The 19562-nt window shown below is 43.6% G+C and overlaps 1 protein-coding gene across 6 annotated transcripts in view; it reads left to right on the top strand.

Annotated features, from left to right (window-relative positions):
• Positions 1-19562, top strand: part of LOC107044755 (protein MTO1 homolog, mitochondrial) — a 143889-nt gene that overhangs the window by 48378 nt on the left and 75949 nt on the right. The window contains exon 1 of one of the 6 annotated variants that reach the window (XM_015266781.2): positions 15960-15986. The exons of the other annotated variants lie outside the window; for them this stretch is intronic. Within the exon in view, the coding sequence (XP_015122267.1) occupies positions 15977-15986 (10 nt within the window). The 5' untranslated portion in view covers positions 15960-15976. Of the gene's footprint in view, positions 1-15959; positions 15987-19562 lie in introns of those variants that run through there. 6 annotated transcript variants of the gene reach the window in all.

The raw sequence follows: 19562 nt of genomic DNA, 5'->3' as shown, positions 1-19562 counted from the left end.
AAGAGTTTCACATACAAAGTTGAATATCTCCGTAACTACTTGTTCGATTTCGCCCATTCAAAGTACCAAACTTTGTTACCATGAGACCTATAATCATACAAAGTTTGAAGTTTCTATCTCAATTATTTTTTAAGTAATAGTGGTAACAAGCGATTTTGTAAAAAAAATGAAAAAATGAACATAAAACTCCTGAGAAGTTTTATTCTTTATTTACCAATCGACTCNGGGGGGTCGATGGGGATAAGGACAAGGAGAGATCTCAGGGTTTTATTGAGGGTAACACTTNCGACTCATATGTAAGGCCGGAGACTTCATTTACGAAAACGGCTATTATCAGAAGTTGGCTCCAAATAGGTGATTGAAGTGAGCGACAAGTAGGGTTGGGAAGAAATTGAAACATTGATTTTGGAATTTGCCATAATTCATTGATTGGAGGGTTATTTTGTTGAAAGAGTGAGGAAAAGTGTTTGAACGTGAATTGGTTGTTTTGAAGAGGGTCAATGGGAGATCTTGGCGATTTCTTAAGGGTAACTTACCAGGGGAGTTATCGGGTTCTTTCAAAAGGGGATTAATGGAGGCCATGGTCGAGGGGAGATATTGGGGGTCAGTTGCAAGGACAGCCCTCAGGGTCTTTTAAGGGAGGGGGGGGTCAATGAAGGGTATGGACGAGGGGAGATCTCGGGAGGTTTTTGGGGAGTANTTTTCAGAGGAGTTTCTAGGGTATTTTCAGAGGAAATGGCTAAGAGGAGATTCCTGGGGTTCTCAGACGATATTTGACATTTGAAACATACGNATGGTCAAGGGGAGATCGTGGAGGTTCTTTGGGGATAACTCGGCAGGGCAATTCTCCGGGTCTTTAGAGGGGTTGGGGTGGGGGTGTAGTAATCGTGATGAGTTAGGAAAGGGTTGCACAATTACTAACAAAGTATTCAAAATACTGAATCGTAATATATTTACAATCGCGTTAATTATAATATACAATAGATAGATGAAAACGTATAAGTGAGTCCCGAGTAGAACTCGGAGACGAACTGTGACTGACTGATTCACTGGTCAGTGTGGATTAATAATTTGGGTAGCNTTTTCAGAGGAGTTTCTAGGGTATTTTCAGAGGAAATGGCTAAGAGGAGATTCCTGGGGTTCTCAGACGATATTTGACATTTGAAACATACGATCGAAAGATTGATTAGAAAAGTAATTCGAGATTGTGACCCAAGTTCTTCATCAACCCATGGACTGCAAATATTTTTTTTGTAAATATCTCAAAAAAATCCCGAGATCTCTCCTTCCAGATTAGAAATACCCCGAGAGCTCCACTATAGAGATACCCCCCAAAAACCTCCCGAGATCTCCCCTCGTCCATGACCATGCCCCTCATTAACATGCCCGCCCCTCGGAAAACCCTGAGAGCTTCTCTGTAAAGATACTCCCAAAAAATCCCCGAGATCTCCCCTTGACCATATCTCCCAGTAATCCCCCCATTAATACCTCCCATTAATCCCCCCCCCCTAGAAAAACCCTGAGAACTCCCTTGGAAAGATACCCCCAGAAAACCCCCGAGATCCCACTTGACCACAGCCTACATTGTCCCCCCCCCCTTTTAAATACCCTCAGAGCTGCCCTGGAATGTTACCCTTGACCAGGCCCCCCATTGACCCCCTCCCCCCTCTTAACCCATTGAATAATATAAGTCACCGAAGGTATCGGTGTGAGGAGAGTAGGGAGCCCCTCAAGCTATCAGTGCGCCATAAGAAATGCTCAGCTGCGCACGCATACTACCACCAAATTCCGAAGAGTGGGATACTGTGAGGTTGTTCAATGGCTTAAAAAAACCTGAGAGCTGCCCTGGAAAGTTATCCCCAAAAAACCTCAAAGATCTCCTCTTGACCTTATCCCCATCGACCCCCCCCCCCCGGAAAGACCCTGAGAGCTCATGCGAAAAGATACCCTCCAAAAACCCCCCGAGATCTCCCCACGATCATCCCCTACATTGACTCGCCACCCCCTGAAATGACCCGGAGAGCTGCCTTGGAGTGACCCCAAAAAACCTCGATATCTCCCCTTGACCATACACACCAGTGACCCCCAGCCCCTCTAGAAAGATCCTGAGAGATNTTTTCAGAGGAGTTTCTAGGGTATTTTCAGAGGAAATGGCTAAGAGGAGATTCCTGGGGTTCTCAGACGATATTTGACATTTGAAACATACGATCGAAAGATTGATTAGAAAAGTAATTCGAGATTGTGACCCAAGTTCTTCATCAACCCATGGACTGCAAATATTTTTTTTGTAAATATCTCAAAAAAATCCCGAGATCTCTCCTTCCAGATTAGAAATACCCCGAGAGCTCCACTATAGAGATACCCCCCAAAAACCTCCCGAGATCTCCCCTCGTCCATACCCTCTATTGATCCCCCCCCACCCTTAAAATACCCTCCGGGCTGTCCTGGGAACTGACCCCCAAGATCTCCCCTCGACCATGGCCTCCATTAATCCCCTTTTCAAAGAACCCGATAGCTCTCCTGGTAAGTTAACCCTAAGAAATCACCGAAATCTCCCATTGACCCTCTTCAAAACACCCAATTCACGTTCAAACGCTTTTCCTCACTCCGTCAACAAAATAACCCTTCAATCAATGAATTATGACAAATTCCAACATCAATGTTTCAATTTCTTCCCAACCCTACTTGTCGCTCACTTCAATCACCTATTTGGAGCCAACTTCTGATAATAGCCGTTTTCGTAAATGAAGTCTCCGGCCTTACTCATATGTAATGATCGCTTGGTACGAGAATATTATGATGCGTTTATGTATAAAAAACGTAATGTACCCCTGATGGGAAATTATTTAGTGGACGTGGTTATCATTGTGGTTTGTGGCACCAAACATGTAAGTAGTTCATAAAAAAACTGAATATTTTTTTTGGGGGAAATAAATATATATTAATGGAAACTGTGTATTTATTCTTCCGTGTAGTCGTATGACTATGTCACATGCCAACGCAGTCACTCCTACCCCACCCCACTCGTTCGCATCCTAGCCGTGCTACTCTGATCGGTGGAGTGGTGGGGTCGGAGTGACTGTTGGTGGGGGGGAGGCGCCATAGTTGCACTGAGGCTCATATAGGGGTTCTATGGGCTCATAAAAGGGTAATATAGGGATCATAAGAGAGTTACAGTACGACTCCTCTAATTTCGAGCCGGCTACTTCCGACAGGCGGAGTCACTGCGTCCCCACTCTCGCGCTTTCAGTCCCCACTCCTTCCGTTTATGGAATGGTCCCATCATCCCCCGGGGATGTAGCCCTATGCTCTCGAGTGTTTCCCTAACCTCAATCATTGGGAAAAATGTCGACGCATCAATCCAGGAGAAAAAATAATTCACAGTCAATAGAAGTGAAACTAAAGGTGATAAGTAAAGTCGAAGCAAGGACAGTTTCAGTGAATCAAGTGGCTCATTAAACTCACTTATTTTTAGTTTTCGTTTATTTTTATTCAAGTTTCATATTTTTATAAATTGATGAACTGTGGGGTTATGTTGACTCACTGTTGCCCGATGGTCCAAGACAGAGCAACATAATGCGTTCTCTCTCTGGCCTCCCCACTACGCGCGCTTGGCCAATAAGAGCTCGACCAGCTATTTTCGACATCTCGGAATTTGTTCTCCCGTCGAGTCGAAATTACAGGAGTCCTACTTTATATGGGTGTCACTATCCAAAACAATAACAAATAAGAGTAATAAATTTCGAAAATAGAGAATCCATTTGGAAGCATATTGCTAATTTGTTAGCAACATAAACTATACCCATATACAGAAAATGCGATTATCCGCTTGTTTTATTTGTTATGTCGCACTTCCAATTGGTATTTACAGGGAATGAAAGAATTTGAGTGAGCGTAACAAAATTGTAAAAAAAATTGGAACGAAAATTTTCTGGTTTTTTGATGATAAAACTATATGAGAAGCTTCAGCAAAATCAAAAACATGAACATGCATTGACTTTTTCCTATCAACAAATATCAATTAGGAAACGCACGATCCGATTCATTTTTTTTAATAACATTGAAAAGTGATGTCTTCAACGACTTCAATAGAAATTCAATCAAACTTGTTTGAGAAGATAGGAGATGTTTCCATTAAATATTCTTGTATAATGTGGGTATGGAAAGCAATTTCATAACCAAATAATTGCATAAAAAAAAGCAAAATAATTATTATGGAGTTTTTGGCAGATTCTCATTTTCTACATTCACCACTTGGGGCACTTTTCAGAGAACGCTCTCCACTACACTGCCTCTGCAACCCCCACTATGATTGTCCTAGGACCCCTGTAATTGGAAGGCCAATAAAGTTTATGGGCTTCCTAATGCAAGTTTATGAGGTTGCTACAAGCTACCTAGATTTTGCCCATCTCTAGGTTAAATTGTAGAGGTGTAGTCTTTAATAAATTAAATCACCTTTCCCGGGGTAGATTCATCAAGTGGTAGTCTTGTAGTTTTCTACATTTTTCGCATAGAAATGATTTTGGTAGTGTTATCTGGTTGGTAGAGTTGTAATTGGCACAGTTGTCCCATTACCATAATATCTTGCATGACCCCATTCTCAGTGAATTAGAAAATGGGGGAAATATTTTTCCAGATTTTTCCTTCCATTTGTTATTAAAGTAAAAAGTGCGATTTTGGCTTGAAATAGTTTTTTGTGAGCGTATGGAGGTCTTCCATATATATTGTGACGTATTTCTCCCCTCTACCGAAACGGAACGAAAATACGCAGCTCTCGACGTCCAGATTCACAAACAAAAATTTGGGTGCCACATCGTTTTCTCTAAACGAACAAAAATCGAAATCACAAACCACGACGAACCAAAGAACAGCAGCTCAGTATTTCATCCGCGGAGGCGGCTGGGTTTAAAGTGCTGCTCTAAATAGAATCCTGAAATGACTGGGTTCGCAAAATAATAATAACGAATTATCGTACGGGGAAAAATAATAATTTAATTCAAAGTAAAAAAAAACTAGCAGTTCGATTATAAATGCAATAATAAAACCCCGTCTCGGTCTCTCAATCTGGTCCTCCGAACTCGGGGAAAAATTAACAACGAAATAACGTAACGAGTGACTCGATACAATACAACCTCCACCCCTGCGAATGTCCGAAAATAAAATACTAGTCAAGATTCAAAATTAAAGTCAAAGCAGGTCAGAAGATAGTCACAAATTAAAAATAACCATTCAATTTACTCGAAGTCAAATATTCGCAGGGTAGGGAACTACTATTACCCCGAGCGCTCAGCGCGTCCACCAAAGGGCGATCGGAGGAGGCTACTCCACGTGGGTTTGAAAGGGGGACTGCCTCGAGAGAATAATAACAAAGAAACCGGCAACTGGTAGAAGATCAGCCGGCTACAACTAAAACTCGAGCGCCGACAATGCGCTTCAATCCCACTTTAAATAGCCACTATAGATTCCCAAACGAAATATTATTCAGGCCGAAGGTAAAAGCGATGTTAAATCGAGCAAACGTTAGCCGAGAGTCAGAAATAATAATCTCGAGGAAATAACACAAATGACCTCGAGATTCCAAACTGCCGGAAAATCGATAATATCACACGGCGATGGCGAAACAAGAGTCGAATAAACGATACAAAGATGCAGTCAAAATCACTGAATTCAAACAAAGTTAATAAACTGAATCGCTAACAAATGAGCGATATCCAAGAGTAAAGACTGATTTGGACCCGGGAAAAGATATTCCTCTGTCGAACGAGGAGTGAAACCCAGCCGAAAAATCATGGGAAACTCTAATGGCGTCAACGCCACGGACCAAGTGTCCGTTAAAACAAAAGGCTGTTTCACACCTCGTGAGACAGACGAATTAACAATGTTTCTTTTATAGAACTACGGCTCACCGATAAAGAATATTCGTCGACCAGCAACCTCCAAAAGATCCGCAAAAATGGCAAAGCAGTCCTCTGACGACCCTCGAGTCCCAAAACGGTCAACCCTCGGAAATTTAACTAATTTTAAAACAACTGACAAATTCGGCACAGCGGCCACTACGACGTCCAGACGAGAAGTCCCTGTTGTCCGCGCGATTGACCCACGCGACAACGCTCCAACAGGCGTCCGAGACTCCTATTGGCCGAGCGTGATGAAGGGAAATGAGTCAAATCATGTCCACTTCATTGCGCGGGACAATAACCGATTTGGAGTTAAAACCTCCCCAATCATTCCCATAAAATAATAATTAATTATTCCATCATCGGATGCATTTCCTCCTGGACGTCCAACGTCGGTCCGGCCATCCTTCAATATTTCCCAAATCGTCAGTTGAGCCCTCCATTTCCAGCCTCCGTAAGGTGGTACCGCCACTCGTCACTCGTGCGAGACTAGCTCCTGCGCAGGACCATCCAAACATCCGTCCGAGAATCCAAAACTCCTCTGGGCTTCAGGGACCCATGATAAGAGGCTGCTAACTCCCACGATGAGCCGGTTCCATCCCATGCTGTAGTCCGGTTCCATCTCACGATGTAGTCCGGTGATAGAAGCGATATAACCAAAAATAAATTAGTACAAGGCCCCACCATAATTAGTTCTGAATCTCGCCTTGCCAATGAAGTGACTTCCCGTCTGGAAATCCATAACCGCTGAACGGTCGATGAGCAAATGAAACTATCACGTTACAATATCTAATTCTGTTTCAAATCGGTCGATATTCCCGGGCCACTGGCCCAATTCAGCTCGGGGTAATATTGGGTCGGTGGCAGCACCTGACAGGACGACGCACCGTTGCCGCCCGACCCCACACATCTGCGCACTTCACACCTCATGCTCACTATCGTTCCGGGAGTGCTAGCGTACACCACGTGTATATTTTACCGCTCGGCTACATCACCTATTATCTGCTCAATTGTTTTATCAATTATAGTTCGGTTCAATATTGGTTTCCATTGTGTTCAGGTCATTATTCTGTTCAATTTTTTTACGGTTATTTTGACTTTGTGACAATATTTACTAATGACAATTATATTGTGTTTCGTGGAAACCACATGCGTGCAGTGATTTATTGGATCCGCTCACCCACTCCCGAAAATCTATAAATATCTCGGCCATCCATCTCATATTCCACCAATTTTTAACCCGGTTCCAGTGTGGTCCTTCGAGCTGGATTGATGGAATATTTTTCCGTTTTTTTGTGTTTTCTCGCATTTTTCGGGAGTGTTGAACAAACCTGCAGCAGTGGTGCTCATTTGGCGGCTCCACTCACGACATCCATCCGACGCAAAGGGTGCTCAACTTGCGGATCCAGAACAGGTCAACCGCGGGCTAATTTGAATAGCAGTCTACAGTAGGATATCTCTGGATTGCTCAACCTACTGCAAGCCGTCCGCTGCGTTCAACCGGTCCAGCTTAGCTTAGTATACTTAGCTAAGTAGCATTATTTATACTACTTATATTTTTTGGTTTTCTCGAATTTTTATTTCGCACCACTGTTTCCGCTTAGCCATTTTTTTTCTTTGGTGCTTTTGGACTGCTCATCGGGTTTTTTCTTACCGGCTTGCAGACTGCTCACCGCTTATTTTTCTTTGGCCTTTGGCTGCTCCTCAAAACGCTTCTATTCTTTTCAACTGCGCCCACTTTCGCTTTTGCTATGCTCTTTTCTCAAATTTTTCTTGAACAGCTGACTCTCCTCACAATGGCAACGTCCGAGGCTACCATGGGGCTCAATACATCAAGAGCTGCATTCCTGGAATGCCTCCATAAGGAGCTGCTCACCGAGGAAGTTGCTCAATTCACCATCTGCAATCTTCAGGCGAAATTGAAGATGCTGAATAGTTATTGGGAGAAATTTGAGACCACCCACGAAAAGCTGGTCGGCAGCAGCGCAAAAATCGAGAAGGTTCTTGAGACACTCTACTTCAAGGACAAAACCTTCGATTTGACGATTAATAACAACCATGAGGCGCGAAGTATTCTCACGCAACTCATCGATAAGAAGAAGGTCTCATCCAGCTCTCGACGATCAATGGCACCAGGCTCAGCTCAACCAACGTACTCGAAGAGGTACCTATCTGAGATCTCACTACCGAAGTTCTTAGGGAAGTATGCGGACTGGCGCTCATTCCGGGATCTATTCTCATCCCTGGTCGGCTCAAACCCGGATTTGTCCAATGTTAAAAAGATGCATTACCTGCGTACTAGCCTCTCCAGTGAACCCACTCAGATCATCGCGAACCTGACCATTCCGGATGATTCCTTCACCACCGCCTGGCAACTCCTCGATTCGTTATGAGAACAAAAGACTGTTCATCTCGGCGCATTTGGAACCTCTAAATCTTCCTGCGATGTCGTCCCTCAACCCCAAGGATGTGAATGCCCTGCTCACCGTTGTCTCCGAGGCTCTAAACGCGCTTGAGACACTCGGTTCACCTATAGCTCACTGGGATTAGGTGATCATCCATACGGTATCGCAACAGCTCAGCTCGAAGCTTCGTGAAGCTTGGGAAGTTAAGGTTGGGTCGTCCAACGACTATCCCAGCTTCACGAATTTTAAGGAGTTCATCACCGGAAGAGCACGTGCCATGGAGAGCATCGAGATTAAATCGCTCGAACGTGCTCCTGCCGTGACCGTAAAGTCTCAGACATCCAGCTCTGGTAAGAGCTCCCAGGCTCAAATCCGCGCAACGGGATCCGCTCGCGTTAACGCTGTCACCGCTCAACTCAGTCGACAGAATCGTTCAGCTCAAGCCAAGTTTACCTCAGGCAAGGCCACCTACTCGTGCTCCATGTGCGACGGTGACCATTACCTATTGTCCTGCTCATCCTTGAAGACACGCTGTCGGGTCATAGGGAGGTATTAGGTGTATAAATCAATTCTCGGCCCCTAGATAAAATTGACCAAAACACCTATTTGAATTAAAAGAATCCCCCGCAATAAACGGCGTTTTGAAGCGCCATCTGTGAACTATCAAACCACTCAAGTTCGATTATGATGAGATTAACACAACCTCAAAAAACATAGTGAATAAAAACGTCGTTCGACAAGCAGCACTTGAGGTACTGCCTTCTTTTCACCTTCCAACTTGGAAAAACCGCCCCAGAAGCACAAGAAATGATTCATTTGGTCTTGGAAGGGAGTGCTGTATCTTATAGCACATGTAAAAAATAGTTTAAAAAATTTCGGGATGGAAATTTTGATCTCCAAGATGAGGAACATCCTGGGCAACCGAAAAAAGTTCAGGACGAGGAGTTGGACAACTTACTCAATGAAAATCGTACAGCTCAATCGGATCAACAGACTCGACACACTGCGTCCTTCTGGCTACCAACACTGCTCTTTTGATACGTCCAGAGCGACCAGCTCACCAGGTTCATTTACTCATCGACCCAGGGTTGGAAATCTCCATCATATCGGATCAGCTCGTTCGTCTGGGCTGATGAAAACTAAGATCTCGCTCCGAATATCAGGAATCGGAGATATGGCATCTGAGCCAGCATTAGGCAAAGTACAGCTCACCTTACAGTCCACTTACTCTCAATTGCAGCTCAGAGTCATTGCCTATGCTCTTGGATGGTTCACAACTTCATTACCCACATTCTCTTCGGCTCAGCTCACATGGGATCACCTTCAAGAACTTCAGCTCGCTGATATCCCCATTTCATCACATCAGCACCAATTGACATTCTTCTTGGTGCTGACATATATGGCCAACTCATTCAGCCTGAGATCGTCACAAACGGACCATTATCACCAACGGCTCAGCTTACTCGTTTCGGTTGGATTACCTTCGGGTCAGCAGAAAGTTCAGACCCAGACGAAGCGATAATAGCTCACGTAGCGGTCTCAAACGAAGATCTCAGTGACCTGCTCTTTAAATTCTGGACTCAGGAGGAAGTACCAGAAGCATCAGAAAGTTAGCTCACTGATGAGGAGGCCCAGTGCGAGGAGCACATCAGGCGCACTGACTCTAGGTATAGCTCAGGCCGTTACGTTGTACGTCTTCCATTCGTGGAATCACCAGAATTGCTCGGCGACTCACGAGATAGCTCACATCATCAGCTCATCTACGTGGCTCACTGGGGGGTGTACGAACTCCGAAATGACCTTAATACATGAAGCTACGGCTTCAGGAGGTTTTCGGATCGCCTGCATTCTCCTCGGGCTCACGCTCCTCCGGAGTATTACTTCCCTCATCACAGAGTTCTCAAGGCAAGCAGCGAGACGACGAAGCTCAGGATCGTTTTCAATGGCTCAAACAAGACCAGCTCAGGACGATCGCTTAACGAACTCATGCACGCAGGTGCAAAACTTCAAAAGGATATCGCGGATGTACTCCTCTTCACTCCTCGCCATAAGCTCATCTTCATGACGGACATCACCAAGATGTTCCGTCAAATTCGAGCACATCCGGATGATTGGCCGCTCCAACAAATTCTCTGGACCGACTCAAACGGAGATATCACCACATATCAACAAATTACAGTCACGTATGGTACACGGTCAGCTCCATTTCTCTCCATGCGTGTCCTGCTCCAGCTCATCGAGGATGACGGATCCAAATATCCCCTCGCAGTGGAACCGCTCTTCAAGGGACGATAGGTGGATGATATTTGCGGAGGTGCTGATTCGGATGAGGAACTCCTTCAAACAGCTCATCAGGTAACTCAACTTTGTTTGTCAGGCGGCTTCCCATTAGCCAAATGGCATTCTAACAGTTCCGCTCTACTCGTCTCTCTGAGACCTGACAGAACCTCTCAAGAACAACGATCCATTGAGGACAAGGAATCGCTCACCAAGATCTTGGGGGTTTCATGGCATCCAGGCATGGACCGCGTCACTTTCTCAATCTCTCTGCATGAAACCGACTCACTCAGGAAGAGAGTCATCTTATGGGAAATAGCTCAACTCTTCGACCCAGTCAGTTTTCTAGCAACAGTGGTTATTAGCGCCAAGATCTTACTCCAATCTCTTTGGATCGAGAAACTGGGATGGAACGAACTAGTTACCTCGACAACTGCTAAACGATGGCGGCAATTCAGGAATGAACTCACACAGTTGTCGAAGATCACTATACCTCGGCGGCTTGGACTGCTCACGGACTCCGTCGCGAAAATACACGGATTCTCCGATGTCTCACAGCTCGCGATGTCAGCCGTAGTTTATCTCAAGGTCTTCAACAGAAATGGAGAACCTTGGATCGCACTAGTCTGCTCAAAAACCAAGGTGACACCGCTCAAACGGCTGACAATCCCACGGTTAGAACTTACTACAGGTCTTCTTCTTGCTAAATTGGCCAATTTTGTTCAGGATCAACTCAATCTCACGAATGCTACCACCTATTTCTGGACGGACTCATCGGTCACGTTCACTTGGATTAGCTCACACTCATCAAAGTGGAAGGAATTCGTCAAGAATCGGGTATCCCTCATCCAGGAGCTCACTCATCACGCTCATTGGCAATTGGTCCCAGGCATGGAGAACCCTTCAGACTGCGCTTCTCGAGGTCTAGCACCATCGAAACTGGCAGCTCACAAACTCTGGTGGACAGGGCCACGATGGTTACATCACGGCAGCTGATCATGGCCGACTCACGTGTTGGAAAAAGACCTCAACGTAGACCTCGAGGAAAAATCAGAAGTTCTATTCCATGTGCACGCTCAACCAATCGCTCTCTGGGACCTCATCAACAGATTTTCATCGTTCAATCGGCTGCTCAGGGTCACCGCAATCTGTCGAAGGTTCATCACTCAAGAGAGTTCCGAACTCTTCTCTCCATTATCCACTCACTCTTGGTGATCTTGAAGAGGCCCGCATCATCTGGATCAAGTTCACTCCGGTCGCTCACCTCAAGGACGAATTCAGGACCATCTTACAAGGTGAGAGATTCACGAAATCTCACCCTCTCACCAAGTTTACACCCTTCATTGATCACCAAGGGGTCTTAAGAGTTGGAGGTCGGCTCAAGTTCGCCCACATCAACCCAGAGAGCAGAAATCAGGCAATTCTTCCGAAGGAATCTCAACTGGCCCAATTACTTATCGGACAAGCTCATCTTCAAAGGCTCCACGGGGTACTCAACTCACGCTCAGTCAGCTCAGGAGGAGCAACTGGATACTCGGAGGCCAGGCACCGGTACGCTCCTTCATTCTCATGTGCGTGACATGCGCTCGCCAACGTAGAGCGCGTGCTCAACAGCTCATGGGCCAGCTGCCACCATCTAGACTCACCCCCGCTCGCGCTTTTCTCAACACAGGGGTCGACTATGCCGGCCCAGTGCTGGCCCACTCAGGTCATGGAAAGGGCTGGGTCACAAATCGTACAAGGGCTGGCTGGCAATCTTCGTCTGCATGGCCACCTCAGCGGTCCATCTCGAAGTCGTGTCAGACTACTCAGCGGAAGAATTCATCGCAGCCTATCGTCGGTTCACGAGTCGTCGTGGGATCTGTAAAGCCTTGTTCAGCGATTGTGGCACCAACTTCCTCGGCGCGGACAAGGAACTCAAACGCTTCTCTCTAGAATCATCAGAATTAAGACAGCTCGCCCATCTCCTCATCAATGATGGTACTCAGTGGCTCTTCAACCCTCCTGGACCACCACATTTCGGGGGGAAATGGGAAGCGGCGGTAAAGTCGGTAAAACATCATCTCACAATAGGTGAAGATCTGCTCACATTAGAGGAACTCACGAATTTACTCACCCAAATCGAGGCTATTCTCAATTCTCGCCCACTGGAACCGCTCACTGATGATCCTGATGACTGCTCAGCCTTGACACCAGGACATTTTCTCATCGGTCAGGCTCCCACGACCCTTCCAGAACCATCACCAGAGCAGCTCAACGTCTCTCGACTCTCCAGATGGCAGCTTATTCAACAAAGACTTCAAGGATTCTGGAAGAAGCAGTCCACTGGATATCTTCAACAGCTGCAATCAATATCCAAGTGGCATCACCCGACTCACCAAAGCAAGATCGGCTCCCTGATTCTACTTACTGACGAGAGATTTCCGCCAACCAAATAGCCCCTCACCCAAGCGACTGCTCTTCACCCAGGCCAGGACGGACTCACCAGGACGGACTCACTCAGACGACGCTGACGGGATCCATCGCCAAGCCGGCTCTCTTGCTCATCTCACCATACGAAGAGTAGAATCAGGTCAGCTCATCGACGACGGCTCAAAGCCCTTCACCTATAACAACCGTGATGGATTTACGCCCCGGAACAACAGATGAGGTTTGGAGTGAAGATGAGGAGATCCGAGCCCGCACAGGATTGACGACCCTTATGAACCTGGGGATTTTCATGCTTGGCCGGCGACCGATCACCGGACAGCTCAATGGGTAAATCAAGAAAAATTTTATCGGGAACCTTTGATCTTTTCTTTATGTTACAGCTCACCCTCATAAGCCATCTCATCAGCCAACCACGGTTGCTGATCGTGGAGGAAAATGTTTGCAATCGGTCGATATTCCCGGGCCACTAGGCTCAGTTCAGCTCGGGGTAAAATTTGCTCGGTGGCAGCACCTAACGGGACAACTCACCGTTGCCGACCGATCCCACACATCTGCACACTTCACACCTCATGCTCATTATCGTTCCGAGAATGCTAGCGTACACCACGTGTATATTGTACTGCTCGGCTACATTCAGCTCATTATTCTGCTCAATTTTTTGTACAGTTATTTTGACTCTGTGACAATATTTACTAGTGACAATTATATTGTGTTTCGTGGAAACCGCGTGCGAGCAGTAATTTATTGAACCCGCTCACTCACTCCCGAAAATCCATAAATATCTCGGCCATCCATCATGTTCCACCAATTTCGAATCCGGCTCCAAGCAAATTCCTTCTAAATTAAATGAAGTGCTTATTCATCTATCTCCACTTTGCTGACCGAAAAAAAAATGATTTTCTAGTTGTTCAAATGCGAAAGAAAGGCAAATGAAAATTTTAATTTTTTTCGGAAGCATCAAGTATCTGGTAGTTATATAGGGGACTTATATACTGTAATGGAGGGGGTCGACTCGGTCGACGAGGCAACCAGCCGGTCAGTCAGCCTGACCGTTTTTTTGGACCCGACAAAGTATTTTATTACTCATAATAATAGACAAGAAATCTTTTTCTTTTCAACAACAATTTTTTTTATTTTTCAATTGTTTTAATAAAACAATAATATGATTGAATTATTCATAACATAACGAGTCTAACGATGCTTGAATGGCCCTAAAATTTTTTTTCGAATGGTGTTCTCATCTATTCATTAGAAGGTGAGAAATTCAAATTTTTTTTCATTTATTAATTTTTCTTCATGATATTGTGGCACTCAGAATTTCAAGAAGTGAAATGTATTTTTCCCGAGGAAGCCATAATAAAGGCATAATGTGAAGTAAAAAAGTAATAAAAAAGAAATAATGTATGTCTGGAGGTTTTCAACAATCATTCCTAATGTTTTAATTCCTTTATTCTTCAAGTGATGGGACATAACATGGAAGAGTGAAAATAACTTGAGTTTTTTCACGATGAAATAATTACTATTACAATAACAACAGTGAGGATTATGCTTCAATGTTCAGGAAATTTATTTAAACCCTCCGATGATTAATTATTACATAAATATTTTTCCAATGAAAATTTGAAACTCTCCTTTATGAAATCTGAAGCTATCTCTTCATTTTTGAATAATTTTCATTAACCCCTCAAGTACGGCGCCGGTATCGCATGGTGTTTCCTCATCAGCCAGTCGCCTCCCATCTGCGCGAATTCGCTATTCAATACGCAACAATTTCTACACTGATGATCAAAATATTATGACCTAAAATTTAATGATAATCTTGAGCTTTCATTAATGAGTTGTTCAATTACGGTAATGCTTTATACAGTTTGTTCTGGAATTTTCAAAACTAATCTCAGTTTGATAGTACAAACGGTTGCCACAATCGGCGATTGTCAGAAATTTGTTAATAACAAATCAGTAATTCACTGAATCGAAATTTCGCATGCGCAATTCGACAAAGGAATGTATAGAGTACGTTCCATAAAAGTTTTAGAATTTGTGATGAAAATTAGCTCGATAAATGAGAGGTTTGGATATGTTTCACACATCGATTCAGTTCCGCATTGTTTATTTATTGAAGAAAAATATTGAAAAATAGGGGGCTTCGCCCCCTACTCGCTTCGCTCGCTCCCCCCCAATCTCTGGTGCGGCTCTTTGGGTATGTTTCAGTTACGAAGGCTCAATAAATGTTGAGTGGATATTTTGACCCGTATAAAATAAAGGTCATAATACAGGTCAAAATAAGGGTCAAAATATACGACATAGACGCCGGCCGGTAGGAAAAGCTCTCGGGTCTACATGTGGCGTGGACGCCGTACTTGAAGGGTTGAATATTCTGTATTCTGAATATACTGGTCAAATTAACCTCTCATTATATTGAAGGGTTAAATGTTGCTTACTGTTGTTATTTTTTGCAGCAAATCGTTGTATTCGATCACGCGAGCGACATTTCTTTCGTCCATATCATTTGTAGCATGCAGAAACGGAACAACTTTGAATACTGTGAGGAAATCGTCCGTCGTTTCCCATGTAATTGAATCACTACCCAAAAAACTCATCCAGAATCAAAATTTGGAAAAATTTCTGTGTATTTTGGGTGAGAAATGAATTTAAACACAATTCTTGAATTAATTCTGCACCCCTGATCCCGATTTTTCGCATTTTTCTGATTTCAGTAAGAGCCGGGCGTGAATTGATGGCCTAACACATCTTTCTCTTGCATTCAGCGCTCACATTTTTCTCAAAAAAGGCAAAAAGCAATTAATTTTTCTGACAAATACCAGAGAGGTTTCACAAATTTCCCCAATGCAGCTTTACAAACTCTCGCTAAGACATTGCTAGCAGAACTGGCATGTGCTGTCAACTTTTTCAATAGAGTTAAATCGTAGGAATCGTTAGGAGCAACTGCCTCAGGAGCTGCAAACAATGCTCTTTGGTAAAGAAGAACCATAAAAAAGTACATCTTGATTAAACCTTTTTCTTCATATTCCTTCAAATTGAATTGTCCTCTGAACATAAAATTTTTAAATGAATAGATCGCTTTAGACATCCATCAGGCATGATGAATGGGACACAAAACTAGGAAACGGTTCCTATTTAGTAAATTTCCTCCAAAAAACATTAGTACCAATTCCAGCAACTCTCTATATACTGCAAACTGAAATGTGGAAATTTAACATGTTTCAAGTGTTTAAAATCGTGTACACTTTGTACACATTTTAGAGTGTGTGTGTATATGCAACTCACATGAAGTATTTAGTTGTTTCATATGCACCATATTCATATAAAAATTACATGTTTCTACTGGGTATCATGATTTATTTTATTTATTTTTGACATTCAATATTCACTTAATTTTTTTAGGCTAATCTCCATTTTTTTATTCTTCTGGGCATACCTAACGAGATCCGAATTCTTTCAGACGATTCTCTTGTGATCCATGTAGTAGTGCTCTTTTGTCATTTTCATTATGATTTTTAACACAAACGCTGTAGACACTTACGTAGAAACTTTAGGGTGCAGGCGCTGGAGAGCATCAATTAATCCTCTTTCCTGTAATAAGGGAAAAAAATGTGAAAAAAATTAGTGCATTGAGCTTTCTAATGTAATAATCAGTGGATATATTCAAAATTGTTCGTTCTGGCTATTTAGAATGAATTTTTCGATTGCAATTGTAATTAATAGACATCATTTATGGAAAAAGAAATTATAACTAGTGGATTGGGCTGTTGGTCGCTCGCTGCGCTTGCTCCCATTGCAGGTGGGTTGGTAGCGGATATATTCATGTGGATCTGACCAGTCAGACGGGTCGCACCAACAACTTCCCGATATTATTATTCCTCCCATTTTGAATAAAAGAATCCTTTTCAACTCTCAATACTCTGTTTATTTTTCTAAGAATGTATCCTTATGAATTGTGGGTAATATATTGTTTTCGAATTAGGAGCAACTCTCTATCACTCAGTGCAGACTATTATTCTGTTCCAAAATATTCTGTCGCCTTTGGTAAATAATTGTTATTCTCAACACTTTTCTATCGCCTTCAGCAGACAATTGTTGAGATTCAACAATTCTTTGTCGCTTCGATTGAATAGCTATTTTTCTTCTGTTACTCAAACTGCGATCATATTTTAGGATTTTCTACGATGTTTTGGTCGCCTTCGGCAGACAATTCTCTCTCGCTCGACAATTTCTATCACTTTCCTGTGTACAAAAATTGTAAAGATGACCATGAAAACGGTCCTGAAAGGTAAACGGTTCACAGCTGACTGATCAAATATTGAATGTGTCAAAGACATCCGACGGTTAGATTGAGGACTGTGTTGTGATGGATAAACGAAACACAGGAAGAGAGGGGGAAAAGAAAATAGAAGGTTATTCCCCATCTCTCTTGCATGAGTCATTAGTCGTTCTCTCGATTTCATGATATGCCCAGTACGTGGATTCATAGTCAATTTTCATTGGTAATTGAATTTCCTAGTTTATCGACAGCTACAGAAGTGTCGAGATTAAGAAAATAATCATTATCCAACGCCAGTTGGATAGGTGATCTCACGGCAAGAAGGCGCGCGGGAGAAAATAGATGAAATGAGGAATCTATCTCTCTTCAATCTGAACATGTTTGCTTGGATGCGTTTTTTTAAATCGGGGATGTTTTCCGAAAAATCTGGGCTTCAAATGTGACGTTCAAATGCGTACAGCGTCCTACATTGTATTACCTCTAATGTCCTATTCAGACGATTTTCCCTCAATAATTGTAGTATACTATTATAACCACATAATGACCTCATGGATATTTTAGAAAAATTACTGGAGTGGTACATTCCAGTCATATTCTGATATCGATAATCTAAATCACATCATTTATACATGAAAAATCCTTATCTTTGCAATTTTAAAATTTTTCTCCAGGAAATTTTGAAAAACCCACTGGAGCGATTGACTCCAGCGATATTCTGATGTAAATAATTGCAATCATATTATTTATGCATGAGAAACCCTTGTCTGAGCGATTTTCAAACTTTTCTCCAGGAAATTTTGAAAAACCCACTGGAGCGATTGACTCCAGCGATATTCTGATGTAAATAATTGCAATCATATTATTTATGCATGAGAAACCCTTGTCTGAGCGATTTTCAAACTTTTCTCCAGGAAATTTTGAAAAACCCACTGGAGCGATTGACTCCAGCGATATTCTGATGTAAATAATTGCAATCATATTATTTATGCATGAGAAACCCTTGTCTGAGCGATTTTCAAACTTTTCTCCAGGAAATTTTGGAGAAACCATTGGAAAAACCACTGGAGTTTCAACAAATCCTGGAGAAATTACTGGACTGATTGACTCTAGTGATATCCTGATGTTGACAATCCCAATCACGTCATTTATACAGGAGAAATACTTAGCCATTTTCAAACTTTGCTCCAGGAAATTTTGGAAGAACCACTGGAGCGAATCACTCCAAAATCTAATCAGGTCTAAGTTACATGAAGACCTTTCGATTGCGTTATCCATCATCTTGATCGGGCGATTCATTCGGAAGAAATCGTTAACAAAAATTCCGTAACATACAGACCTACATACACACACACACACACACACACACACACACACACACACACACACACACACACACACACACACACACACTGAGAGTGCCCTGAGAGTCGCGAGCGCATACAGGACAGTGTCTGAAGACGCTGTGTGTGTAATCGCAGGGATGCTGCCCATAGAGGTGCTAGCTGAGGAGCGCAGATTTCTGTATCACCGAAGAAAGACGGAAACGCTGAGTCCCGAAGAACTGGCAACAGAGGAGCGGCGAAACAGCATCTCACGTTGGCAGCAGGCATGGGATAACTCTACCAAGGGGCGATGGACACATCGTCTGATCCCCAAGGTTGATATCTGGTTGAGCCGAGCTCATGGCGAGGTCAACTACTATCTCTGCCAGATGTTTTCAGGACATGGGTGCTTCCGAGCGTATCTTCATAGATTCAAATATGAGGATTCCCCGGAATGCCCCACCTGCGGAGCGGTCGACGAAGATGCGGAACATGTGTTCTTCTCATGTCCTCGTTTCAACGACATGCGAAGCGATTGGGAGGCTGTACTTGAAAGGAGGATGTCACCCGAAACCTTGATGGATGAGATGCTGTCATCGCAAGCAGCATGGAACGCAACGAGCGACTTCGCGGCAGCAGTCATGAAGGAGCTCAGGAGAGAGGAACACGAACGCAAGGTCGCATTATGAAGGAACACCTATGGGAACCTCCCACCTACGCACAATATCTTAGTAGGAAGGGGGGACGTACTGTAGGTGAAATTGAAGAAAAGCCAGCGGCTAATGCCTTCCCTCGCGAAGTAATACTTTACGGTGGTTCCGCGAGGGAATCTGTGGTTGAGAAATTTTCTTTCTCTATCTGGTCCTCACGGGGCCAGGAGGTTTAGTGGGTGCAGGCCCCACACAGGGTATGACAGTAACCACAGTACTGTCATACTATCGGGCGGTTA

The sequence above is a fragment of the Diachasma alloeum genome, unplaced genomic scaffold, assembly GCF_001412515.2.
Source record: "Diachasma alloeum isolate Michigan unplaced genomic scaffold, Dall2.0 Dall_scaffold_00796, whole genome shotgun sequence".
NCBI classification, from domain to species: Eukaryota; Metazoa; Arthropoda; class Insecta; order Hymenoptera; family Braconidae; genus Diachasma; species Diachasma alloeum.
This window is presented reverse-complemented; position numbering and strand designations above follow the sequence as displayed.